This window comes from Rhinolophus sinicus, linkage group LG04 (assembly GCF_036562045.2).
Source record: "Rhinolophus sinicus isolate RSC01 linkage group LG04, ASM3656204v1, whole genome shotgun sequence".
NCBI lineage: Eukaryota > Metazoa > Chordata > Mammalia > Chiroptera > Rhinolophidae > Rhinolophus > Rhinolophus sinicus.
The window spans coordinates 179,001,828-179,029,579 of NC_133754.1; the positions used below are offsets into that span (position 1 = coordinate 179,001,828).

Consider the following 27,752-nt stretch of genomic DNA (forward strand, 5'->3'; position numbering starts at 1 on the left):
TAGAGAAGAGGGAGGGACTCTGCCCAGGGTGGGGGCACCCCACAGAGTCTTGCAGGGTGAGAAGGAACTGGCCAGAAGTGGAGGATGGCAGGAACCTCCAGCTGTGGGCAGGGGGGCTTGGGCAGACCCTGAAGGCTGGTAAACTCTCCTGACCATCAGGCAGGTCTGTGACCGGGGCTGAGGTTGGGGATCCTGGCAAGGGACCCACATTCTGGAGAGCTGAAGGGCCCGCCTGTCTCGGTACTAGCTGATGTTTTCTGATGCCCTCTCTGTCTCACAGAACAGCTGAGGAGAGAGACATGTGACCCAGGGATATGTGGGCCTTCCGGGTGCAGTGGGGCTGATGTGCTGGTGGAACTGGGGCGGGGCAGGTTTGGGGAAGGCCAAGGACAGTGAGGGAAGCTCATGAACGAGGATGGGTGAGAAGTGGATACAAAGGCCGTGTGGCAGGAGCTCTGCCTATGGGAAGGAGGGCCATACACAGCTCCCTCGGCACAAAGCCCAGCTCACACCCCACCCTGCTTGACTCACACTTCAGCCTCAGCCAGGCTCTGGCTCGCCAGCCCAATTTCCATTCCTCTGTATAGTTCACCGGGGCCTTTCTGGAGACTATACTTGGGGCCAAAGGAATGACTGAAAAGGCAAGAATTCTCCACTGCAACCAGCCGGAGAAAGCCATGGGGATTGCGTGGAGCAGGTGCAGAGAATTCTGGGGCTTTAACAGGAAGTCAGCTGCCACTCCATCCTAGAATAGGCTAGGACCTGGGCGGCGTTTGGTCTCTCAGGTTCAGAACCGTCACCAGGTATCTGAGACACAGCCCGGAGAAGGCTGCTCCACTATCCTAGGAAAATGAGCTCTCTGCCCGGTCCTTGAAGCTGGGGAAGAGCAAGGGTGTTAACTGAACAGCACAGATCTGGGCCTTTCAAAATGACCAGATGGATTCCATCCATCAGGAGTAAGTTACACCACCCACTGTGGGATGGTGGGCTCCCTGAGTCAGGGACTGTGTCACTGTCACCTGTTTTCACAGTAGACATCAGTGACTGCTGAACAAGCGACCTGGTTCTTGGCTCTTTCTCCACGCCTGGGCCCTGGATTACGGCTGACCTGCCACACTCCATTCCGAGAAGCTACCACAGGCAACTGTGCCCATCTGTACAACCTGCGACCCCTGGCCCCAATCTCCCTGCCGTGCACTGATCTGCCATTGCCCTTCTGTCGCCTCTATCTGGTGCCCTGGTTGACCTGTGACCTTGATTCTCAGACATGCAAACTCCCTTGGTTTTAAGATCCCCACAGTGCTGGTGCTGGTATGAACCTTTCTCTGCCATCAGGCATGAGGACAAGGGGCTGAGACAACGTCGCCTGTCTGGCTTCTGTGCACATTTATCAATTTGATCTGTTCACCATTCTTCTGATGACAGCCCCTGATTTCTTTCCCAGGAACCACCTCTCCTTCACTTCTCAGGTATGTGTTTCAGGTAGGGCCCTGCCCATGGCACAGTGAAGACCCGTGGCCACAATGATTGGCTCTGAGATAGGTGTATGATCAAAACTGGTTCAATGAGTGAATCCCATGCCTCGTGTGAAAGTCGCTAGCAAGTGACATGCACTTTCCTGCTGGTCTTACACCTGGAAGGAAGTGGTCTGAAGCTGCTGTAGTCATCCGGCCACCAGGAAGGGAAAGCCTGCCTGAGAATGGCACCAGTAGAGGAGGCAAAGCCAAGAAAGGCAGCAAAAATTGAGTCTCATTGACATGATTTGATACTTGGATCAAGCCATACCTGAAGCTAGTGTAAGCCAACAATTCCAGCAATTTCTCTTTGGGGTTTTATGTCTCTTGCAACCCAAAGTACCCTAACTGATACAGATTCCCAGTACAGGCCCTGCTTCTGGTCTTTGGAGCTGGACTGGCTCATGACACCCTGTCATGCGAGGCGGCCCGCGGGGTCCCAGCTCCTGCGCCCCACATGAGAACACAGGACATGGTGAGGCCAAAAAGGAATACCCACGGAGCCATAGGAAGGGGAGTCGTACCACTACAGTCTCACTGGAGGCACTACAGTCTCACTAGAGCCACACGATTCGCAACCTGCTGTCCTGCCAACCGACCGACCCGACTTGACTCACTGACTCTCCAACCTGTGTAACCATGGCAGTTATATCAGTGGCTAATTGGCTAACTGGTTACAGCTGACGGCCACCTACTACCTGCGCCAGCACCTTTCCACGTGAGGCCGAGAGCCTGGGAACTGCTCTCTGGGACTCTGTCCCCACCCCCCCCAATACTAACTCCTACATATGTGCATTTTCTATTCTGCAGTCTACTCCCGCACACACCAGGAAAGCATCCAGCATGCTTTTGGTGTCTCATGGTGGGTTAGGTGCACAGAGTCTACACCAGATGTAGGGAACCAGCTTGCTTGTCTTGGTGCCAGCTGAGGCTCAGAAACATTAAGGAAGGCCCGAGGTCTGGAAGGAAACCAGGAACAAGGCCTTACCTATGGTCCAACATCCTGGGATCCTGGGCCACCTGCCCAGGGTGCTGCACTGGCTCCATCACTACAATTCAGCAGGAAACTGCCATGCTTTTGGCACAGTGCTGGAGCACAGTTCTAGTAATAAACAGCATGGCTTTGAATCTGGACTGTTGCTTCTGAGCTATAAACCCTGGCTAAGTCTCCATCCTCTCTATGACTGTCCCCTCTGCAAGAGGCGGGACTGGCTGAGACGCAGTAGGGTGGCCGAAAGGGTTAAGCGGGCTAACCTGGGGGAATCGCCCAGCATGGTACCTGGAGTAGCAACACAGACCCATCACTCTGGGTCTCAGTCTGGCGCCTGACATACGCCGAGCAATCCCCCCATGCCTCTCCCACACCTGCCCTTAGCCCATCCCCTAGCACGGAAGAGGTGCTCAAAGTGTTGTAAAGTGCTCAAAACCTGGGGGCCAGGGCGGGGGTTGGAGGTTGGTCTTGACTCCCGGCCCTTCTGCAGCCGCCCTTGTGCTGAACGGAGATCAGGTGGTGTAGCTTAGAAAGCAAATTGCTCTTCTGAACCTGGATTTTCATTTGGCTACTGACTTTCTCAGCCCTTCCATGGCACAGGAGATCCACCCTCAGGGCTGAGCTCCCGGGATGAGAGGAATACAGCAGTCCCTCTTATCCGTGGGGCATACGTTCCAAGACCACCAGTGGATGCCTGAAACCACAGATAGTACCGAACCCCGTATATACTATGTTTTTTTCCTCTATACACATACCTATAATAAAGCTTAATTTATAAATTAGGCACAGTAAGAGATGAACAACAATGACTAATAGTAAGATAGAACAATTATAAGAATATACTGTAGTAGAAGTGATGTGACTCTGGGGCTGTTGTTAAGTGAAATAAGGGCGACTGGAACACAAGCCCTGTGACACTGAGACGGCCGATCTGATGCCCTGTTTCTCCGAAAATAAGCCCTAACTGGAAAACAAGCCCGAGCAGGAATTTTCAGGATGACGTCCCCTGAACAGAAGCCCTAATGCGTCTTTTGGAGCAAAAATTACTACAAGACCCGGTCTTATTTTTAGGGAAACATGGTAACTGAGACGGCTACTCAGCGACTCACAGGGTAGGGGGGTGGGGGTGGGCAGCATATGCAACATGGATACGCTGGACAGGGATGATTCACGTCCCGGGCCGGATGATGTGAGAGTTCATCACACTACTAAGAATGGCGTGCAATTTAAAATGTGTTATTTCTGGAACTTTCCACTTAATGTTTTTGGACTGTGATTGACCAAAACCATAGAAAGTGAAATCGTGGATGGGGGTGGGGGTGGGGGGGAGGAAACTACTGTACTATCTGAGAAGGTAACACCGAATGCTTAATCAGAAATCTCCTGAATTTCCAACTTAATCCTTATGAATTTCCAGCACCTGACCTCTCCTTTTTGACTGGCATGGTTTTCCTCCTGAAATTCAACATGCCTGCTCAGAGGAGCAAACCTTGGTCTCCGGGCTAGCCTGGGCTATGAGAAAGTGAGGCCACGTGGAAAGCGAGGCCGAGCCAGCCACCCTTGCCAGACAGACCTGACAAACCCAATACCAGTTAGGGCCCTTGCTGCTCTTGGAAATGGCAGTGAATGAGCCAAAACACCTTTGGATTGCCACTGGCCTGGACTGAAAGCAGGGCTGCCTGTGGTCACCCTGCAGCTGGCACTCAGCAGGAGGAGCTGGAGGGACAGAGGAGGAAGCCACTGCAGTACTGCCCACATTCTCACACAGAAGTGTGACAAAGAGCGGAAAAAGGGGCGATGGAAAAGGGGGAATACGAGCTGGAAACCGGGTTGAAAGAGCAGTTTGCAGAGAGCTCTGCCTGTGGAAGTGCCTGAGTTAGGCCACGAAAATGACTTCGGACTGCAGACCAGGATGCAAACCTGCGCACACTCACACCTGGTGCCCCAACCTGCCCCATGGTCCCTTCCTCTCTGTCAGAGTCAGACTCGGGCACCATCTTTGCTGTTTCAGGCCGTCTCCTGGCCATGCTGCCAGCACCTCTCCCTCTGCTGGATGAAGCTACTGGGTGTGGGTGCTGACTTCCCACCAAGAGCTGTAGGGATGCAGGTCAGTTACAAGAGGAATGCAGGAGGACAGCCAGCGAGGGGGGCGTGCATTCTAACAGCCATGCTGATGGTCATGCACTGGCCTGCTGGGAGGCTCCGTCAGTGGGTGACTGACAGCTGGTCCCCCTTCTCCCACTGGAGAAAGAGACGGATATTTACTGAGGGCCTAGGTGCCCGCACAGAGATGGATGATATCTCACTCAATCCTTACAAGGACCTATGACGTGGGTACGACTATCCCTGCTCTAATGATGAGGAAACTGAATTCCCTGAGGTTAGGTGACTTACTGAAGGTCGCCAGCTAGTTAGTGACAGCGGTGGGATTTCAGGACAGAGCCGCCCGATTCTCACATCTGTGCTTTGTCCTCTGCCACACTGACCAACCGGCAGCATTTTCCTCTCAGTAGCTAAATATGTGGGGGTGGGGTGGAGGCTGTATTTGCTTTCTCTCTGTGAATGGCCTGCGTGTGTATGTGTCTCTGTTGATAATTTTTTGGTCATACCATTTGAAAGCAAGCTTCAGACATCATGGTACTTCACTCCTAAAACACTTTAGTGTGTACCTCCTAGGAATAAAGATAAACCCCCCCAAACCATGATGTTAACAAAAATTCTATCATATCGCTTAACATCCCAGTAAATCTTCAAATCTTCCCACTTTCCCAAGAATGTCTAAAATTGAAAAAAAAAAAATACAAATTGAGTTCATACTCTGCATTCGGTTATGTAGCTTAGTCTCTTTAACAGCTAAAATATTTGCTTTATTTCACATAATTCAAGGGACTCCAGGCCTTCCTTTGACTGCTCTCTCCTGGGCTCCCTTCCTCCAGGGGCGACTCATCCTGGGAGCACAGGGGGAGTGAGGGGGAATGGGGGGATGTCCCAGTTCTCCCTGCCCTTTTCCCCTCCCCACCCTTCCTGAGATCTTAGGAGCTCATAAAAACAAACTAAAATGAGACAGGCTCTAAATTCCTATAAAACAAAGAAAGATGTTTCCACTTGGAATCAAAACGCTTATTTATGGAAAGTGATTTGGAAGTAGTTTTTGGCCACTAATGGAATATTCATTCTTCTTCTTCAAATGAACAGAACTGTAAGCACAGCAACTGAAATAAAACTTTAAAAAAACTGGCTGGACACACAGCAAGCACTTAAACAACAACCAATCAATTATTAATCAATTTAAAAATACACATCAGTAATAAAACCCCAAGATGTTTACTGATTGACTACCAGGCCCTGTGGTGAACTTTCAGAGACAAATACTCACGGGAGATGACAAGCACCAAAGATAAAATTACAAGGCTGTGTGAGATGTGTAGTATGTGCCAAGTTCTGGGGTCGTGCAAAGAGGGGAGCCAGGAGGATTTACAAACAGGACCTGCTCTGAGGGCGGACATGCAGATCATAAAGGGCCTCATAGGCCACGCCGAGGGTGAAGATGGAATCTCTAGGGGAGGCTGGGGGAGGGTGGTGACATGGCCACGTGTGCGTGCTGCAAGTGGACCCTGCAGGCTACGTGGGGAATGCAGTGGGTGAGCCTGGAGGCCGGGAGGCCAGATAGGAGACTGAGAAATAGTCCGGGTGAGCGGTAATGCAGCCTGAACCAAAGCTGTGACAGAGGCGATGGGGAGGAAAGGGACTGAGCAGTGTCCAGGGGGCAGAAGGAAGAGGCTCTGAGTGTGGGGGTGGGGGTGACCCAGGCTTTCGGATGGACCTCACTGGGGTGGGAGAAAGAGACGGAGTGAGTTTGGCGGGGAAGGTACATTCAGACTGCAGGCCTGTGGTTTGAGGTGTCTGAGGTGATTGGGACGCAATGGCTAAACTGGAGGGAATCATGTGTGACTTCTAAGCTCAACGGGGCAGAAGGCATCTCTCAGGGCACTCAGAGCCAAGGGTGCTGAGGAGGCATTTGCTGGCTGGCCGGCTTTTCCAGCCCAACACGAAGCTGGCACTAACTGACCTGGCTCATGCTTGTAAAGCCAGAACTCTCCAGATATACAGACAAGCAGGACACCACATTCCAAGAGCTGCTCCTAGGGGTGCATTCAAACCACTGAGTCCCAGGTGGTACTTAGTTTGGACTTTGGTTTAACTCATTTTTCAAGCTTTATATTACAGAGGTTGGGAAACCTTTGCTCAACTGGAGAATAGAGGTACCCTCCAACGCACACCAGACTGGCATCTACCAGACTGGAAGGCAGGCAATTACCCTGTTTGTACCATCAGTCAGCTGGGAGAAATACAACCAAGGGGGCTGCGGAGTGGGTCTGCCATGATGCTCTCTGGGGAGCCGCAACCTCCCACCTGCTGAGAAGGCCCAAGGCCTGGCTCAGGCGCACGCAGGTGGCAGCATGCATCTAGGGCTAGAATCCAGTGTCACTGGCTCCCACAGGCAGCCGAGTCCCCTAGCCAGGGACGGAGAGCTGCACGCAGCCAGGAGGAGCAGAGGCGCTGGGGCTGTGGAGTATGAATTAGCTACGAACTCAAGCACACGTCTTCCGAGCCTGTTTCATTTGTACAATGGGCCTGATGCCTTCCTTCTTCCTTACCAGCCGATGGGGAAGAGTCAACGACACCAGCACAGATGTGAAAGCACCTAGTGGCCCCTCATCTTATTCAATGCGGGGAGCAGAACAGTTTCTATTGGGGTGCTATCTCTGCTGATTTCTCAGGAGGGGAAGGGTCAAGGCAAGGTATTCTGGCTGAGGGGTGCCCAGGCTCTGCTGGGGAGGACGCTGCTTTCTCGCTCATTCCCAGGCACAGGAAGGAGGGGGTGTCAGCTCCCCAGCCCGGGAGAGGAAAGCGTGGGGACACCTTCGTGTCTCTCTGCGCCTTCTAACTCACTCCTGCCCAGAGGCGGAGTCCTTCCCTCGGAGAAGGAACTGAGCACGCTCCATGCATGTTGGGATAGGTCACCCCGAGGATGTGGCTGCCAGCTGACCTGAGAAGTGGACGGGGGCCATTGGAGGCCCCACCCCCCTCCCCTGTCCTTGGAATATATCCTCTCCCCACCATTCCCACAGTGGGAGTTGTTTTCAAGGACGCAGCCATAAGACAGCAACATGTTGTTGAGACCATCTGGATGGTATACATGACCGAACCCCGTGACGGCCTCAATAGAAACTTTTAAGATTCTGGTGGAGATCTCATCTTGCAGTGGCCGAGGATAAGCCTCGTAGGTACGTTCCCTGGCTTATTAACCCTGCCACCTGCCAATCTGGAGTAGCCTGCCTCTCTTTGCAGTCTCTCCTTACCCTCCGTGTACAGGGCCGGTTTATGAACTAAGACGCACCCTTTCGGCTCCGTCCTGCACAGCGGCCAGTCCACAGGCACTGTGGGGCTCTGCCTGCAACTGTCCAGCTCTCCCAGTGGAGCACCTGTCATTTTACACCTGTGGTGAAGTTTTGGCAAGCCCGTCTAGCCTCAAATCTCCAGCGGTACCCTCCCTGCAGCCATCAGTACAGAAGCCAGCATTTTTATCTCATTTGACTGTCTCCTGGGCCTTATTTCATGACCGTGAACTTGGAAGGTGGAAAAAGAGTTACTCAAAGCCCCTCTAAACCTAAACATTTTCCAAGGTAGGAATAGGCAATATCAAGTTATTTGAGATTTTTGAACTCTTTAAAGAAACCAGACACCGTAAGGATTCAGAGGCTAACTAAAAATCCATCTATTCTGCTCCTGCCTGAAATCATCAGCATGGCTCATCACCAGCTCTGAGTGGTGTCAGAGAAAACGAATTCTTAGTGAGTTCAGTCTGCTGACAAAATGCCTTTTAATTACAGGGTCCAACTTGGGAGCTGGGTCCTAGGGGTGAAGACATTGCCCCTGTGGGGCCCTCGGAGTGCCCCGAGGTCACTTCTCTTGCTGCACTAACCACTCTGGGTTGGGACTGCCCATCTGCTGGTCTGTCTCCCTCCTTCTGCCCCACGAGGACTTACTTTCTTTACAGATGGTAGGTCTCCATACGTGGATGAATAGATGCATAATTAACGGGAGGGCTGTCACGGTCTCGAAGGAGGACGCTCCAGTGAGGCAGAGAGAGGCGAGAAAGCACCTTCTCTCCCCTGGCAGAGGCAGCTCCTCCTGCCCCCACCCCCACCCTGCACTCCCCTCTGAGGGCTCTGCAAAGGCCTCCCCAGGATCCTTATCACCCACCAAAGGTGTCCATGGAGCGCTCCTGGCTGGCCACAGGGGCACTGCCTCTGTGAGGTGGAGGGGCTGAGTTCATCACCATTTCAATGCCCTCTGCCCCCACTGGAAAACGAAGTTTTCTTAAAGAATAAAATCCACAGAAATGCATACTCAAGGCAGTGGGGCCGGGGTCTTTCTCAGGCTAGCGTGCACTGTCTGGCTGGTTCAAATGATTTTGCTGGGACGCAGAAGCTTAGGCAGAAATATCAAACAGCTCAAGTCTCTGCTTGGTAAAGGAGCTGTGGCGGACTGTCCTGGGTTTGCATGCTGGTGATGTGGCCCCAGGCAGGTCCCTTCAGGTGCCCGAGCTCCAGCTCTGTGGCCATAAAAGGCAGCTAATGATCCCTTCCTCAATGGCAGAAATGACACACGTTTTCCAGAAGGAGAATGAGTACCATTGGGGCTAATGAGTGGCTTAGGTAATATATAAATGGACACCTAACAATTTTTTTTTTTTTAGTATATACCTTAGAAAAAACTTGGACTAGTATATCAAACCTATGATTTTACTAATGTCATTGCTGAAGACGAGGCTAAAGTTGGTACGGATGTCAGGTCTCAGTCTGTTTAATGGAAAATATCAAGTAAAAAAAAAATAGTACAGAAGGTACGAAAGAGAATGTGGCAAAATGTTTGAAATGGAACTCAGCAGACTGTTCTTGGAGAAGCATGGAAAGTCCCTAACACTCATGCCTGCCAGTAGTAGGTGCTCTTGAAACACTGCCTGTAGGTCAGTGGCCCATCAAACCAGGCGCCTGGGGAAAAGACTGAAGGACAACCCAGCAAGGGGCCAAAGCTGGAAAGAGTTAAAAGAAAGGGTCTGCGGTTTCCCGGGCCCATCCCCCCAGCAGCTAATCTGTCACCTAATGAAGAAGCGGCCGGCACAAGTGAGCTGGCTGGCAGTTCACTTACAGCAAACTGATTAAGAATGTTCAACCAACAGCAGACTGTAGACCTTTCCGGAGAAAATAAATAGCGTGTAGACTGTATGCAAATGTGTTTGTCACTTTGACAGCACGTCTCAATTAAGGCATCTCGTGGCTGTGGGTTGGCTCTGCGGCTGCAGCTGGAAGGGGGAAGCCCGCTGCATGGCTGATGGTCGGGGCTTGACCTTCATCCGCATGCATGCATTACAAAAAAATCCTGCCTTCCTGTACACTTGCATAATGCTGGCTGGCAGCCACGTGAGGGAAGTGACAAACGGGGGAAAAAAAGCCACTTTCATCCTCTCCAGTTTACAGACCTGTGAAGGCACAGACAGCTCTTATTTCAACAGAGTTTGGGGTGGCTTTTTTAATTGTTTATCCCCCACCCGCATGCACACACACTCTTATTCTGCATTTAGCTGGGAATGACATTAAAGCATCTCTACTCTTTGCTGAAATGGAAAGAAGGTCTTTCTCCATTTCAAATAGGGCCTCCTTTTTTGTGTTTCGAAAATGGAATGTTTAACACCATGAAATCCCTCTCCCCCGCCCCCTCTCTCTCTGTAATGGGCTCCAAACTCCAGCGAGGGGCTCTTTTCATGGGAAGGTTAGTGTGTGCAGGAATGAGGACAAAGGAAGGCAGGAAGCTGGCTCTGGAATGTCATGCTGGCGACAACCGGGGGCTGTGCTTTCAGCAAACCCAGCCAAGGACCCGGGGCACAGGCTTCTCCATCGGGGCCTGGGCCTGAGGAGGCTGCTCCTTGGGTGTAAACACCAGCGATTTCAAGGGAACCATTAAACAAATGATCACTGCCTCGTGGACACTTCTCTCTCATGCTAGATTTCAATTTTCATAACATCCCTTTTAAGTGAGAAAAGGGGAGCGGACCTCCCCAAGTTTAAGATGTATGAATGTATTGTCTGAAAATATTGATTGCAGAGAAAGATTCTTATGTTTTAACAAACTCACTCCTGACAATAATAACCCACAGCAACAATTTCATTAGTTCCCTTCACTTCTAAATAGCTCAATGCCTGGTACATAGTAGGCACTTGATAAGTGTCTGTTTAAAACAGGAACATTTAAAATGCGTGCTTCTAGCTCTTTTAAAACAGCAATCACATTTAAGATAAAATCATAGACTATTTTAATCATGCTTCATCTAATAAATGGCTAAAGAATCAGGGGACTTCAGAATAAACAACGTTGCAAATTCTTGTTACAGGCATATCTTGCGAACGGAGCCATTTCTCCTAAACCACAAAATTATGACTTTTGCTAACCAAGAGAGTCAACTCAAGAGCAGTAGGGGAGGGTATATATTCTTTTTCAACCAAAATATAACCACCAATAGGAAATGGATAAAAAAAATTTCAGTTTTTATACAGAGTACAATGTTTTACTTTAGAGAAAAAAAGAAAAATTAAACAAATAGACAATTTTCAAATGCTCATGCTCAGGTCGTTGAAAAGAGTTGGTTAAAGAATCGTATCTCTCTAGAATCGTAGCATGAGTGTTTACTCTGAGACGCACAACTCCCGATATTGATTTTCAGGAAGTACATTAATAAAGAACTCCTAATTGATTTTTTTTAAGACTTCGCTTGTTGGCTTTTATTTGAAGGTGCAAAGAAGGGCCTGAGATGCTAAAGTGTTCTAATGAGATGCTTAGCTAACAGAGGCACCTTAAACGGAGTGCCTTGGACTGGGGGAGGCAGCAGCTGCATTTTATGACTTCATTCAAGAGTTCAGCTAGTTTATGACCAGAGCCATGCTGTCTCCTCCAAAATTTTGAAAATTCCCCTTCAGTATATGTTTGTACCAAAGAAACATTCAAAGATGTGCAAACTCCATGGACTTGTTTCTCCAAAGAGAACTGAAATGAAAAAACTGCCTGCTGCATGTGCTATAGCTTCCGCTAAAATACAAAACCAGACAAACCCAGACCAGCCAGAGGGCAGGGTACATACCTGTCCGAAGTGGACTGTGATTGGCCTTCGGTCTTCTCGGAGCTTGGGGTCCTTGGCCTCCACCAGTGGAGATGGCGCAGTCCTGGGAAGCTGCTCTTCCATGGAGGGGGCACAGCCATTCTCTGCGATGTCCTGTGGGAAGCCAATGGGAGGGGGACATGGTGTCAGGGTCTTGGCACCTACCATGAGCACAGGTGCTCCCTCCAACCCCAATGCTAACAGGCCTGCCATGGAACTCCCTCTGCGACATTTAGAGCCTTTCCTGCTAGAGATGGAGGACAGGGAAGGCTAACTTGGCTCTTTGACTTTTAAGGACTAGAAACATCAAAATCACACACATTAAATTACAATGACAACGTAATAGTTCACAACACTGGGGGCGGTGGGGGAGGGGGCACCTTTCACCTACTACCTTCCACGGCCCATCTCATTTTTACATACTCACTTTGTTCACATGCAGACATTTAAAAATTACTTGCCATCACAGCTCATGCATAATTTTACATTCTATTTTTTCCCTACTATATTATAAACATCTCCATGGTGTTGCAGTTATTATAATGATCATTTTAATGGATGCATAATATTCCATTGAGCGGATATACAATAATTTAATAAACCATTCTAAACCATTCTACCACTATCAAGCATTTAGGTTGTTACTTTCTCCCCCCTGAACACCACACTGCAGTTTTTCTTTCTTTTGGATTCTTTCTTTTATGGGAATCCCTAGGAATGAATTAGGTCAAAAGATATAAACATTTTTAAGGCTTTTTATTCATTCTACCAAATTGCTTTCCAATTTACACCACTGCCAGCAATGGATGTGTTATCAGTTTCATAGCACTTGTTAGCCTTATCATTTTAAAAATGTATTGCTAATTTAAGAGGTGAAAAAATTAGACCTCATTGTTGTTTTAATTTGCATTACTTTGATGATTTGAGAGTGTGGACAATTCTTCTACATTTGTTTACTGATGATGTTACTGTTTGTCTTCCTAGCAGAGACTGAAAAGACTAAAGTCTGATTAGGATTCTATGACTTGGAGAAAACTTAGGGAGCCAAAGTAATATTTTTAAATTCAGAAATTTACATCTAATTTGTGCTTTTGTTGAAGTCAAATTATAAGGAAAGGAGGAACCCCAATGTACAAAAGGCAGGTAATGACTCCTTTGGCTGATGCTGGCAGCCGACCATACACATGGTTTTTTGGGTTGTCGGTGGTGCCCACTTGTGCAATGAGGACCACATCCTTTATTCAAGTCATGAAAGTTGCTTAAATCTTCAGTAGAGCAAGGCAGAGAATAAATGTATAAATAAAATACTATATAATTATAAAATGTATAAATAAAATACTATATAATTTAAATCACTATTCAAGTGAAATAACTCAGAAATATTACAATTTCCAATTATTTTAATTGAAAAAATAAATACACATTTTGGTTGACAAAACAAACACCCTTAGTGCTCACTAAATTCTGCATGTAAAGACTTGACCACTGGTTGCTCTTAATTTCTCAGCCAAAGAGAATGGTGGCATATGGAGGAAAGGGGTCCCCTATTGAATAATAATGCAATAAGGATGAAACATATGTAACCTCTGTGAGCCTCAGTCTCCTCATCTGTAGAATGGGGGTATGGTTGCTACAAGGAGTAAAGGAGATAATGCAACACAAAATGTCTAGAACATTATTAATAATGTATGACATATGGTACTCAATAATAATGAGTATCTACTAATAAGTATTCAATAAAGTATAGGAATTTCTCTTTCTATATATATATGTGTGTAAAGTCAACGTCACACAACCAGCTGCAGCCTCTACTGCTTGGTTAACAACACTGGGGGATGAGGACCTCTTGGTTTTGCAGGCAGGGTTTGCCCACAAGTCTTGGCCTGGTTGAGGCTCAGTGATGAGAGAGGTTGCCGACAGCCAATTAGAAATGGTTCTTTTGGAAAGGGGCTACCCTAAGGTGCTCAGGTCAAGTGGAACAAAGAGGGGGAGGGGCTCCTTCTGCGCCAGAAAGTAACAAAGGGCAAAAGGGGCATTCTGGATCCAGTGGGGTTACCGAGAGGACAGACACATGAGGTTGAGTAAAGCCAAACAGTAAAAAAAAAAAAATGTACTTTTTGTTCAGGAAAAATATTGCACGTGTGTATGAGTGATTGGCTGGGAAAAAAAATGAAGCAGTAAGGTAATATGGTAAAAATATTGATAGTGATGAAAACTGTAAGATGACAGCTATTTAAAAAACGTATGTGGTAGTGTTGGGAAAAGGGTCTTAGTTTAAGCTTATGAGTAAAAATCTTGTCTTCTCGTTTTGTTTTTACCACTAACTAGCTGTCTGATCTTTCCAATTCATTCAACCTCTTTGCAACCTATTTCTTCATTTTTACAATGGGGAGACCACCACCTGCTTGGGAAACTTCAAAGCCACTGGGACAATGGGTTAAATGGGATGAGAAGCTTTGAAAAATGTTACAGTACTGTGCGAACTGAACGTTAGATCCTTGTCGCTGCAAAACGAGAAGTGAACTGTCTGAAAAAGAGCTGCCCTGTGGTGAGCGCCGCCTAGCGGCCGACAGTTTGCTGAACCTTGACCTTCACCATCACACGTCGTTTCCACAACAACCATGAGGTAAATAGGAGTATCACTCTCTGATAGATGAGGAAACAGGGAGTAGAGAGGACAACTTCCCCAAGGCCACACAGCTAGCAAGTGGAAGAACCCAGAGCTATATGATTTCCGGCATTTAAAGCCCATCAAGCTTAACACTCGTAGCACAAGTGAGGGTATGCTGAGATGAGGTGCTCACCAAGTCATCAACTGTGACCTCAGAAACCCCTTTCCTTACATGAGCCTATGCTGCCAGGCCTTACGCTATCTGGGCACTTACTTATCTTCTTATCCCTATAGACTGGATTCCTTGGGGTTGGGGTTTTCTGCCCCAGAGCCTTGAAAATAGTCCATGCTTTAGGGTAAATCTTTGTCAAGTTGAGCTGCACGTTTGGAAGACTAATATGTCTAATATACTCATGTGTTTGTGTGTCAAAAAGCAGTGCAGCACATTAATTTTATTTAGTTAGAAAACCTGAACGAAGATGCAAAAGGCTTCTTACAAAGTCCCAAGGCTTGTCCCACCAGTGTATTAGCTTCTGCACTATTTCTTCCACCTGGGGAAGGACAACTGGAGAGCAGAGTGTGGGAGGAAGGAACCCCAGTTAAGAAAGAAATAGGGCCAGTTCACATCCTCCTCGGTATCTACTGGCGGAGATCTTACACATAGTAGGGATCCAATAACAGCAAGTCTTGGTACCTATGACTAAAGAAATCGTGGTCTAAGAGCTGAGAAGCTGCCAGCAAAGGGCATGGGAAAGAAAGCAGGCACTCTCATAGCCTTCTGGTGGGAATATGAATTGGCAACTTACATCAAAACGCTAAAAGAGGTACATGCCCTTTGGTCCATTAATTTCTAGAAATTTATCCTGAAGAAATAATTAAGAATTACTGTAAGGTTTTATCTGTGAGGGCATTTGCCTACAAAAAAATTGGAACTAGTTTAAGTGTTTAACAATGGGATTAAGTAATGTATGTATGCCCATCAGATAAAATTTGATGTAGCTATTTAAAACCATGACATGTGGAAGAAACAGTTCGTGTCTGGGAAATGTTTAGGATATAGTAAGTGAAAATGCAGGTTACAAAATGAGATCATTTTCTTTTTGCTTATCTGGTCTGTTGAATTTTCTTCAATAAATATGTTTTTTTGGTTTGTAAACAGAAAAAACACACCACACAACCAAAAACTGACCGTCAAAATGTCATTTTAAAAAAGCAAAACCAAGAAGCTGACAGGAGAGGTAAATCTGTCCTTCCTGAAGGGTCACACGGAGGGACATCAGACAGAGCTGCAGGTCAGAGGCCACCACAGGGTGGCGCATCTCTTCCCAGGAGCCCTGCGGCTCTGCTCTGAGCTCTGGGGTCCTACAAGTTCTCATCTCTCAGTAAAGCAAGGGGTCAGAAAATAGTGCAATTTCTATCCCTTCCCTCAGCATTTGCTGGAATCAAAGACTGTGCCTGAGATCAAATCTCTGCCTGTTTGTGGAGAAGGCAGGGATAGCATGTGATGGCTTTGGACAGAGAAGCCAGGAGGCAGGAACCAGAGGAGGAAGGGGGTTCTCAGTGGCCTTGGGTAGGAGGTGAGTGGGGACTGACAATGGAGGAGCTGAGGATATGGCTTCATGAGGCAGTGAGGTGAGTGGAGCATTCCCAGCCCTGGAGGGCTAGAAGGCACAGCCTGGTTAAGGGGTGGCGGATGGTGCTGCAGCTGGGGCATTCCAGGCAACTCCCGGCCAAGGAGGTAGAAGGATGGAAAAGTCTGAAAGGTTTTCACCAGGAGAGTGACTCAGAGCCGTGTTCTAGAAAGTCTGCTCTGGAGGCTGTGTGGATGACCAAAAGGGAGGTGATCCTATGGACATGGTGGTCTGGGCAGACTGGCTTCTCCAGATGTGGGGTATGAGAAAACGGACAGGATGAAAACTAATTTACTGAGTGGCCACTAAGTGTTGCTGTTTAAACCCATTACCTCTTCTAATCCTTAGAACATTCCAGGAAAAACCTTAATTTCTCCTAGTTTATAGATGAGAAAAACTAGGTTCAGAGAGGTCAAGTAACTTACTCAAGGTCACACAGTTAATATGTTACACAACCAGCACTGAATCCAGCTCGTCTGCCTCAGAAGCCCAAATACCAGGCCACAGTGTTGGGGCGTAAAGAACCCCATGGGAGTGAGGCGGAAGCCTTAACATCTCTCTGACTCAGACTGCTGGTCTCCATTTTCAGATTTGGGCAGTGCCCTTCTTTTCCAGTCTACTTCACACCACAGCAAATTAAAATATGAATACTGATATCAAAATACTACCCAAAGTTGGAATTTCTGTGACTGAGGCTGTAGTGTATTTTAATGTGTCCGGAGACAGGGAGCTGACAGCTGTGTAATAAGGTGTGAAAATGTCTGTTCTACAAGAGTCTACATAGATCTCCCTGCCCCACACCTGCTCACTCACTCCCTTCAATCCACTAGGAAGCGTTTGGCCAGAAACTCAAACCTTCGCTACCCAACTGTGGATTGGATCCTTTTAATCCCAGAAACTAAATCAACAAGCTCGATTAACCTTTGAAAGATGAAAGATTCAGAAACTTTAAAAGGGGCTGTGAAACGGGTTGATTTGACGAAATCATTTTGATACTGAAGAAAAAAAATAATTTTTCAGGGATTCCCCAATAGGCCAAAAAAAAAAAAAAGAAAGAAAAGAAAAAAAGAAAGAAAGAAAAATGAGATCCTTATGTGTTCCCCGCAGGTGAGGAGGGACATGTGTGCAGCCATTGCTTTTAAAACATCGCTGGCATTCTGATACCAGCCTTGTGTGGTGCTGCAACGGGAGGCAATTTGTTGCCAGTCACGAGCCCTGGTCTGACAGGAGATGCTCCTGGGGAAAGTGCCCCATTTCCCCTTTAGAAAGTGATGCCTGGGCAGCATCTTTACCATTTCTCTTCTTCATAAATTTAAGCAAGTCAGACTTCAAAGGGGGCCAAGCTATAGAAGAACTTGACCACCTTGTTCCATTTAGCCAGAGAAATATGTTATCCATCCTTCTTTTTTTGTTGTTGGGCTGAAGCAGAGCAGGTACGGAATAAAGCCACACGATAGTATCTAGTACAATTATTTGCCAATGGTCACACACACGGATACCCTGAAAGCTCCTGTTTCCGATGCTTTGAAAATCTGCAGCACAAATGAACAAGGGATGAAGAAGGGGCCCTGCTCAGTCATATTAGAGATGGATCCTCCACACACCATGGTGACCTCCCCACAGGTCGGCCCCACGTTTTCTATTTGCAATTCAAACCCAAGGCGAGAGCATAGAGGGCAAGAGTGGGTTCTTGATTATATCTACGAGGTCACCGTTGTTATGCAGAGTTAGAGGAGGCCAGGTGGTAACCCAGTACATTTGAAAATTGGATCTTTGTTGGGAACTGCCTCAATTTCATAGCAGAAACCGAACTTGAGATGGCTGCATCACACGTATCTGGGGAGCCACACAGATATGTTGCCATGTGAGGGGAAACAAAAAAGCCATGGAAATATTTTCTCCTGCGGTGAGAGAGGTCAGATGAAGCCGATCCTAAATTAGCCCAAGAAAAGGAGCAGGAGAGCCCTGCAGAAGACCCAAGCCTGCCTGTACTGAACAATGCTGGAGCTTCAATTACAAAAGAGCTCCTCCAAGAACAACTGCAAAGTATCAAGTCTGGAGAAATCAGTAAGACCGAACGGGAGAAAGTGAAAATTGAAAAGGGTGCACTAATGGATCTGTCAACAGTCCGATGGTGACAAGCCACATTTCTATAAAATGCCTTCACCATTTGTGTCACCTGAAAAGCACTGACACTCTCTATAGAACATTAGCTCCTGAAGCTGTTCCTGAAAAGACAGGCAGGGGGACGAGGAGAAGGAGAGGAAAAAAATCTGCTGTGGATACTTTCGAGGATAGAAAGGAAAGGAGAGGAAGGAGAGTGATCTAGGCGGTTTAAGGGGACCTTTGAACGACACCATCAAAAACCCTGAGCTTAACTGGTTATTTGCAGAAATGTTTCGCATCACAAAAACGGGATTTTCTTAACGCTTACACGTATGAGGAGGGAGGCAATGACCTGCGGAGGGCAGATCTGACCAGCGAGGCATGTCTGCCCTCCGCCTGAGGGGGGACCCCTTTCTTTGCTTACTTCAAGTAATATTCTAATACCAGCCAGAGCCCAGGATCTAGTCATCAAGGAGGGAAAATCTAGGGAGAGAATTCCCCCCTCCTCGCCACTCCATTTTATACCAGCAATCCAATTCAGTCACCTGTGACTGGGACAGGAGATAAAAAGGTATATTTAGGGACTTAAATAACATCCAAGTAGAGAATTCCACCTGCCAATCTCTGGCAGGGGACAGTAGACCACGGTTAAGGCGTATCTGGATTTACAGTACAGGAGTTTTATTTCAGGACGTGAATTTCAGCTGTTAAAAACTCACTCTCAGCTGAAACTAAGAATTTAAATGCTTAGTCAGAGCAAATTATTTTGCAATTAAAAGAAAGGAATCAATTCCTTTGGCCGTTTCAAGTTAGAGGTCCTTTTTGACTTCATAAAATTAAAACTGCTTTCAATTTTTAAATAACTGCCGAGATAGACAAAGGCCCGTATTAGACTAGGTACATCTGAGGCGTGTGGGATAATGAAGGAAGCGATCCCAAACATCTTTTGGCAAAAAACAAACCAACCCAAAACACTCGTTTCAGGAAGGCAGGACGAAATACTGCAGTGGTAGGAGCACAGATGCAGAAGTAGATGGACCTGGAATCTAATCCTGACTCTGCCAGCTCACACTGTGTGACCCCTGGGCAAATGACTTCAGCTTTGAATGGTAGTCTCCTTCCACATGAAATGGGCATAATACCCCCCCAGGGTGGCTCTAAGGATTAAATGTGGAAGTTCCGAGCCTGTGCTTAGTGGACGGTGGCACCATAACAATGATGACGACATTCCTAATGCTATGAAAACGCCCTCTGTGTTACACTACCCTCCCTGTACAAGTCTAGAGCATCAGGCAGGGGGACTCTTAGCCAGGACGTGCAGCCTGTAAGATTTCGTACAATTTTTCCAGTGGTCCAATGAGACCATCAGAGCCTCTCCCGGCCCCTCAATAGTCTCAAACATGAACTGCTGGGCTCCTCAGTTAAAAGCACCACTGTGAGGACAGCCTGCAGCCTCCTCCTCAAACCCACCCTTTGTGCCCCGTGTCTGCCTGGTGGTCACGTGCGTGCCAAGACCTTGGTAGTCATTTCCCTGGAGATGCTTTTGGTGTTGGTTACAACCAGCCCCAGGGCAGAGGTCAGCTGGAGGAGGAAGTGGTGCTGAGATGGGGAGGCCGAGCCAATTTCCACAGACCCCGGTGAAACCAGGACCGGTGGGGTGGGCAAGGGCCAGACCGATGATGATAACTCTGAACTTGCTTGCCTTTGTGGGTTTAAGACAGAGTCTTAATGTTATTTGAAGACAGTTTTTTTTTTTCGTCTGTGAATATTTATAACAGTGTGAAAACTCCCGGACAGCTGGTAATGCATTTTGAAGTGTGCTAACAACACTGTATCAAACAGCTCTCTATTGATCACATCATACTTTTTGTGGCCACGCATTTCATACACGGTGCTTATACATTTTGAATAAGAACTTCAAGTACCTTTTGCTTCAAGCGGTTTTTCACCTCTTTTATTCCCATTTTTGCATGATCTTTTGCCTGCATGAAAAATTAATTTAAGTTAAGATTCCCTTTCTGTTTCCAGCAGGGACTATGCTTGATTTCAGTCCGTCGCCAATCACCTTCTCTGATTACTAGAAAAAGGAAGGAAAAATAGGATCATCAAGTTGAAAACATAATGGCTATGAAAACAAATACAATGTTAAAAGGTTAAAAAAAAAATCCCTTAAAGAGGCTACAGAGATTTTATTTTCTGCATTTTGATGGCACAGATTTTTTCCCCCCCCATTTACGAAGCTCTTCTTCTACTCTCCATAATTACTTATCTCAGCAGCCCGGTGACAACTACCAGTAAGAGGAGAGCAGCAGCTTTTCCAGCTAGCTGCAAGATTCAGAATAGCTATTACATTTCACGAGGGCAGGGCCTCAGGACCAATTTTCTGCCTAGGCTGAATGGCCTGAACAGACACATCGCTGGGTTTTTCCAGTACCATTCCTTAAATCTCATTTCGGCAGACACCCTGGCTTTTATTTTCTGTCATTTTAGACCTGTGTGGTGCTGTTGGCAGCCACCCACCCTATTAAAATAACTACAATTTAAACGCAGAAAGGACTAACAAAATTAAAAATGGAAATAAAACAAAACCACCCCAGTTAAGTGGCTCAGAGTCAAATTAGCAAGCAAGAGAAATCATGAGGAAAAAAATACTTGAGGCTTGTAAAAGATGGATCATCAGGAACTGACGTGTTCTCCTATTTTCACGCTGCTGTGGGCACGAGTTTCACAAACAATGCATTTCCTATAGGGCAGTGATGAGAGATGATGAATTTGGGACAAAAATTAGGGGGTGTGTCCCACCACTCTTCAGTAACCTGCAAAGGAGGAGCTGCTTTATTTTGACAAAATAACGGGATACACATAGAAAAGGTTTGTCAGAACACCTGAGAGACCACGCCTTTGGGTCTCAGGGACGCAGGCATGGAGTGGCCAGAATTTTAGCCACCCAGCCTCCATTTTAAAAGCTAAAACCAGTAGCCTCCCATTTCCCTATTGCAGCAACTGTAGGCAGAAACACTTTAAATTAAAAATGTCACTGACCTGGTCATAAAAAATGAACGCTAACTAATCCTAAGAGCACTGAGAGCTTTAGGGAAACAGCACAGCGGCCCCAGCCATCTCTATACAGGATCAGGTAGATTCAAGAGTTTCATCATACTAAGGAACAGATCACTTTGCATCCTGAGACCAAGGCTCGTACTTACAAACTTATAGACAGTCCTCATGGCCGGGTTTGCTTTTGTTTTCACAGTATTCAGAATTGCTCCACTTCCTTTCTATAATAAAAATGTCAATTAGCAATTTGGACTGAAGACATGGTAGGCCAACACAAACAAAGACCTCTTCTCTTCAGTCAAGTTAAGCAACACTTCAAGAGTGTGTAATTTAATTAGAGAAACAGGCCTAGATGGTTACTGGTCCCGGGCAATTAGTCATGGCCACGGCAGAGTCACGATGGGTGGGTATTGGGGGCGGGGGTGCTTTGGGATGAGGATGGTGATAACTAGCCGAGCGGGGACCCTAGGGTCAGTATTTTGCTTGGCACATGTCCACTGGCTGGAAGGAAAGCTCATCACAGGCTCTCTGAGGCAAGGGTTTCCCCAGTAATCTATGGCTTCCCAAGATATTCTAATCATCACAGATAGCGTTAAGGTAAGTTTCATAATGATGGACTCGGTGGCTAACACCAACCAGGGCAGAAAACCCGGGGCCTGATTAGCCAGGATTATCTGGTTATTCTGGGAATATGCTACCCTCAGCCATGCACCTTCCTTTCTCACCCTGACTTTTTGGCTTGTTTATTTTTATCCACTCTGGTAGGCTGCCTTCCTTAACTTGTATATCTTGAGAAAAGGGAAGAATGAATAGCCATAAATGTTAGTGATGGCTTTAGTATAAATCCAACAAGCCGATTTCTTGGCTCAGTTTCTTTAGGAGAGCAGGTGAAGCAAAGGAAGGGGAGGAGGGGGAGGGAAGGCTCTCCCAGCACACAGGGGAGGCAATGACCAGCTGTGACGTGCACAGGCCCAGACTCTGTGAGGGCTCAGGGAGGAGGCGTCCTGTGTTAGGCTTTGAGGGTACTGAGCCACGGGAGGACTGGTCTGTGCCTTCGAAGACCTCCAGTCCAGGGGTGCAGCAGGGTAAACAACAGCAGCCTAAGGTGATGAGAGCAGTCCAGGCTGCGTGCACAGGACTGTGGAGGCAGCCAGCATCGGGAAGGTCAGAGGAGGCTTTAGAGGATGAAACACTGGGCCTGGTCCATGAAGGATGACTAGGAGTCTGTGTGGGGGATGGGCAGGGTAAGGACACCCTAGGGGTGGGAAATGGCACCTGAAACAGTGCAGAAGCTAAATGCCACGGTGTGTCTGTGAGTAACTCGTGGCCAGCGTATCATGGGAGGAATGGCAAACGGGGCTGGGAGGCCAGATGGGGTCAGCTCGGGAAGGGCCAGGAGAAGGAATCTACCACATTCTGGAGGATGTTTAATCAAATGCATCACATAATCAGATTTGCAGTGGTTTGGAAAGATAATTCCAATTGATCTGAACAGAGAGACCGGATCCAGTGGGTATATAAAAGAATGACATATAGTAATACAGTTATTGGGATTAACTTTTAACAAAAGTTTTGGTAACTGCCCACATTAGAAATTTTAAGCTTTAATTAAAAACATTACAATTTGACCTAGAAAGCATTTTATGTCATAGGACAATATGAAATTTTCACCTACTCATTTATTCCATAGTGCTTTCCAACATTACTCAGTATTCTATTTCAGTGGTCCTTTGGAGTAGTAAAACTCTCTTTATCAATCAATCAACAAGTCCTTATTGCTTGTCTATGATTTGCCAAGTGCCATGTTTGGCCATACACGAGGAACAAAAGAAGTCTTTCACTGAGGAATTGCTCACTCTCGGCCAACTGCACCACTTCCAAGGGACCCGCCTTGGCAGCAGCGTACTCGGCCCACAAGCAGGAGAGAACACTTATCACATTATGTTGGAGTTGCCTGTTTACGTGCCTGCCTCCCAAACAAGACGGGGAGCTGTCCCGAGCAGGGCCTGTGCCTGCTCCCCACGGTACCCCCAATCCCTCGTATGGCGCCCGGCACATAGGCCTCAGTACAGAGTCACTGATGAACCCACGTGAGAGGAAGGCAAGGATTTGAATTCTTTAGGGGCTGCTGAAGCGCTGAGCACTTGTCTTCCAACACAACAAGAAATTGTTCACAACAACAGTGAGGGGATGAAAAACCCTCCCGTCGATGTGTTCACCATCTTCCCAGAACCCCTGGCTGTGAAAAACATTGCAGAGCAAGAGGGATACATTTCTGTTTTTACCCATGAAAATTTCCCAATTGCACTGGGCCTCAAAGGAGACACTCAGAAGCCCTCTGAGATGACAACATCCATTCCCCACGCCTTGGCCGGCTTCCTGAAGTGAGGAAGCTTCTCCTGGCTCTCCTCACCCTCAGAGGGATGGCTTTGGACAGTCCCATCCTGCTAGTCCCCACCTGGCTTTACAAACAAAACATCTATAGCTGAGCGAATGGAATGCCCAAGGCCTAATGACAGCCTAGTGGGTGGCAGGGGAAGGGGAGGACTGCCAGGAGGGGCCCAGGTGGCTCAGAGGAGGTGCACACTTACCCGGACTGTGGAGAGCCACTGATGGTACAGTTTATCGCTGCCTGGGGAAAGAGGAGGCAGAGAAGCTATTATTTAAAGAAGTTACGTGCCCTCAGGAGTTCCTCCAATTGCTTTCAGCAAGCAGGACTTAAGGAACACAGGGAGGCCCCCAGGTCCCACCCCTGAGGGAGGTGGCAGCCATTTTCCAGCACAAGTTTTCTTTCTCAAATGAGATCTGATCCTACCATGGCTCTGAAGACAAATCCTGCTCACTGCCTGCTGGATACAGAGCAGACCCCTCAGCAGGCCTGCCTCTCTTCTCCAGCCTCGTCTGGGCACCGCCCACCCTCTGCCTCCACCTGGAGGAACTACCCCGGGCTGCCTGACCATGTATCCTCGCCGTCCTCCATTCCTCGTCAACGCTGTTCTGCTCCCGACCGGCCACCGACCGGCCACTGTTCCCTACTATCCCTGCTGAGCACACTCAACGACCAGATCAGATGTCATTTCCTGTGTAAGCGTCTTCTACTCCTTCCTGAACAGCCCTCTAAAGTAGGTAACTCTCATTCAGAAGTCCGTATTCTCTGAAATCCTGTGAGCCACTCAGGGCAGGAAACACAGGGTTCCAGGTAAGCCCCCTGCAGACCACATGCTCAGTACTCTTAAGTAGTGACAGGGAAGGAGAAAGGAGCAGTTGTTGGGGGAACCTATTCATTGTATCTGGTGGCATAAGGAGGTCTTATCAGCAAGCAGCTTTTCTGGCTGCTCCCAATGACTTGACTTAGTCTGGCAACACATAGGGCCATCTTCTCCTCAGAACAAAGACTCAACTGTTAGAACGCTACTCAAACCGCCTGCTCTGTGAAGCTCTCCCATTGCACAGCGAGAATTCTTGGAGACCTATTCTAACTGCACAAAACCTGTTTCTACTCCTTTTCCTGCATTGGTTTAATCTGCATTTGTCTTTAATGACGCATCTCTTTCTCCTACCCGTCTGAAAGCTCCTTGAGGGCAGAACGGGGTCCTCCACTTCTTACTCTACAGAGCTCTGGACACAGCAGGTGCTCAGGCAAGGCCTAGCAGCGACCCACTGTTGCTGTCTGTGGACTCGCACACCGGTTTTATTGATTAATCGTGCTCTCCATGCAGCACAGACTGGCTGGGCTGTAAAAGGGGTTCTGTATATGAGATTATGCCTGACTATGAGTTTATGGACCGCTAGCTGGATTATCAGCCAAGTCCAGACCAGACACACACCCGGCAATAAAAGGGGGCAGCAGCACAATTATTATTATTTTCCTTTTAGCTTTGACTTCATTGCCAAAGACTGAGGCTTTGGGACTTGGAAAGAGGCCAGACGGGGATTCAGGAGGCAGGGTCAGCCACTAACACCTCTCTGGGCCTCAGATGCCTCCTCTGAAAAAGGCAGGGAGAGACCATGTACTCTCTGTGTGACGATTTTCACATTTTAAAGAAATATTTACTGAACACTGATCCTGTGCCAGGCTCGGCCCCGGGTGACAGCACAAACCTTTCCTCATGGACTCAGACTTAATCGCAGTAGGAATCCTGGGAGGCAGGCAGTTACTCTCAGTGCAGATAGGAGCACTTCAGCGGAAAGAGGTGAAATGACTTGCCCAAGGTCTCACGGCTTAAGGAGGCAGTATCCAGATCTGAATCCAGGTCTGCTAACTCGACACCTTGTGTGCTTTCCACTGAACATGCAGCTACTACGTTTAGCTAGACGCCCCGCCTGCCCCCAGAAGCAACTGACCGCAGGACAGAGGATTTCAGGTGGGCCAATGTGCATCTCATCAGAAAATGATGAGGAATTCCTCAAACATTTCACGGCCAGGGTTCAAATCAGTTCAACCTCCCTAACACTCATTGAAGGAAAAAAAAAGTCCCTGCCACTCCTTGCGAACACACCCTAATCCCACAAAAAGGAAAATGAAAGGCTTCTCACCAGCATACTCGCCCATGTTGATCTCCTCTTCAAAAACATCACTGAAACCTTCACCGGAATTGAGAAGGTCTAGTCTACCATCAATAAACTACAGAAAGAAAAAACATAAATATAACAACGTGAACAAAGAAACAAGGAAAAACACCCTTCAACTGGGCACTCTAGTGTATAACCAAGGAACCACCGTGTTTCCCGAGACAGGAAGGGCTTTGGGAACTGTGAGTTTCAAAACAGCAAGTCTCTAAACACTGTCTGCATGTTTGTGATAACTTGTAAAACCACATGGCACGTCTGCAAGGATCTGTCTGGTTGCTGACCACCCTCCTCAGCCAGTGCCTCTCCCGGACCCTGAGCCTCTTTTGGCTGAGGACTGAGTCCCACCCATGCCTGCGGCGCCAGGGCTCAGTGCCCAGCTGCAGAAGCCCCCCAGGAATACAGACGCAGGCCAAGCTAGGGAGGCCAGGCACCTGTTTGAAGAGCTGCAGCTGTGTGGCATTCTGCAGGAACTGCCTCATGGCTCCAGAGCGATAGTGGGACACAAAGGCTTCCTCACAGAAGGTGATTGGCTCCTCCTGGGAAATGCAGAAGGGGAGAGGATGGTTAGAGGAATGGAGGGAGAGTGGTCGGTGCTTCAACTTGGGGAGGTGGTGCTTCTACATCTGCTGATTAGATTAGCCAGATCCTCATTTACCTGGTGAAGTGGCTATTTTCACCAATGACATTCTATTCCTGGGATGACGAAGCTGTGTCAGAGAGGAAGTCGGCCCTCAAATGTCACAGAGCTGGTAGGAGGCCGAGTTGGAACCAAAGACCGGATTCCAAACCTTCCAACTCCCCAAAGCAAATCAGTGGGATGGGCCCTCCAAAGTGAAGATTTCCAAACATTTCACTTTCAGGAGTGGAACCCTTTGTTCAAGTGGCACCTTATGCAGAAGGGGCCCAACTACACATAAAACAGCCAGCTGCCCTGGTGGGAGCTGGGGTCAGCGGGTGGGAGCTGGGCTCCCCTTGCTTGGTGGTCTGTCCTCCCCCACGCCCCACTCCCAGCACCTCTGCCGTCCCTAAGGCACCAGCTGTGGGACACAGTTCGAAAACTTTACAGTCATCGTCACCAATACTAAATTACAAATGTAAAATGTTTATATGAAAAGGCAGGGATGATCAAAAATAAACTTTACCATCCAGTCAATGTTGTGCTTCTGCTGTGTGATAAGGAAGTTTGCTTTTACTAAACTACATTTCATGAGGCAAGAAAATGACACCCTAAGCTTTAAAAACATCCCATCTTGTAGTCAACACCTCAATCCTTCTTTGAAGGTAGCTGGTGTGCTCATCTCCACAGACAAGTCTTTAATTTTGGCGGCGTAGTCTCAATTCTGAAAGATCAGACTTTCTTATCTGAACAGAATTAAAGGTACCCCGCCCTTCACAGACGTGGTGGTAAACACAGAGACGTTTGAAGCTCCACTTTTATCCTGTTTTAATGAGTTACGTGTTAAATTTACTGTCTAGCTGCTGTAAACTCCAAGTGTTCCACCTGCTTAAATCTAGCCAATATTAGCTCAGCAACTGGGCAGGCTTATTGCACATGGGCTGCAAGGATGACCCAAAAGAAGTTAGGGTGAGGGGAATATTTATTTTTATACAGTTATATACTCCAGCTAATTTTACAAAGGATCTGAGGCAGTTTACATGAGCACATAAAGAAAAACATCAGAGCTGGAAAAAACATAAATATATATTATAAAACATAATTATTTGGGAAAAGAGTATCTGGAGACACAGGTCCTATGATTTCTAAAATTAAGTTACAAAACTAGCTCTGAGCTTCCTGGCTGCTGAAGCAAGAAGGGAAAACAATGCAAAGTATACAACGTCTGTGAGGAAAAAAAGCATACCAGCTCCTCAGGAAAAAGACAGAGTTTTCATGCCATTTATTACTTTGCATGGATTTACACCTTCCTTGCTGAACAGCTGAGACATCAGCTAGTGATAATCAGCAGAAGCCCAGCTAGAATGCCATTCCCTGGCCTGAAGTTCTGCTTCTCACCTTTGGGACAACAGCAGGGCAATTAATTCTCTCTCCAGG

General features: G+C 47.5%; 1 protein-coding gene across 18 annotated transcripts in view; it reads right to left on the reverse strand.

The window, feature by feature from the left end:
• Nucleotides 1-27,752, reverse strand: part of DENND1A (DENN domain containing 1A) — a 467,166-nt gene that overhangs the window by 41,399 nt on the left and 398,015 nt on the right. For all 18 annotated transcript variants that reach the window (XM_074330989.1, XM_074330982.1, XM_074330983.1 and 15 more), the window contains 6 exons: nt 26,131-26,235; nt 25,664-25,751; nt 23,719-23,759; nt 21,277-21,348; nt 19,996-20,052; nt 11,705-11,836 (listed from right to left, as the gene is read on the reverse strand). In XM_074330989.1, the coding sequence (XP_074187090.1) occupies nt 11,705-11,836; nt 19,996-20,052; nt 21,277-21,348; nt 23,719-23,759; nt 25,664-25,751; nt 26,131-26,235 (495 nt within the window). The remainder of the gene's footprint in view (nt 1-11,704; nt 11,837-19,995; nt 20,053-21,276; nt 21,349-23,718; nt 23,760-25,663; nt 25,752-26,130; nt 26,236-27,752) is intronic.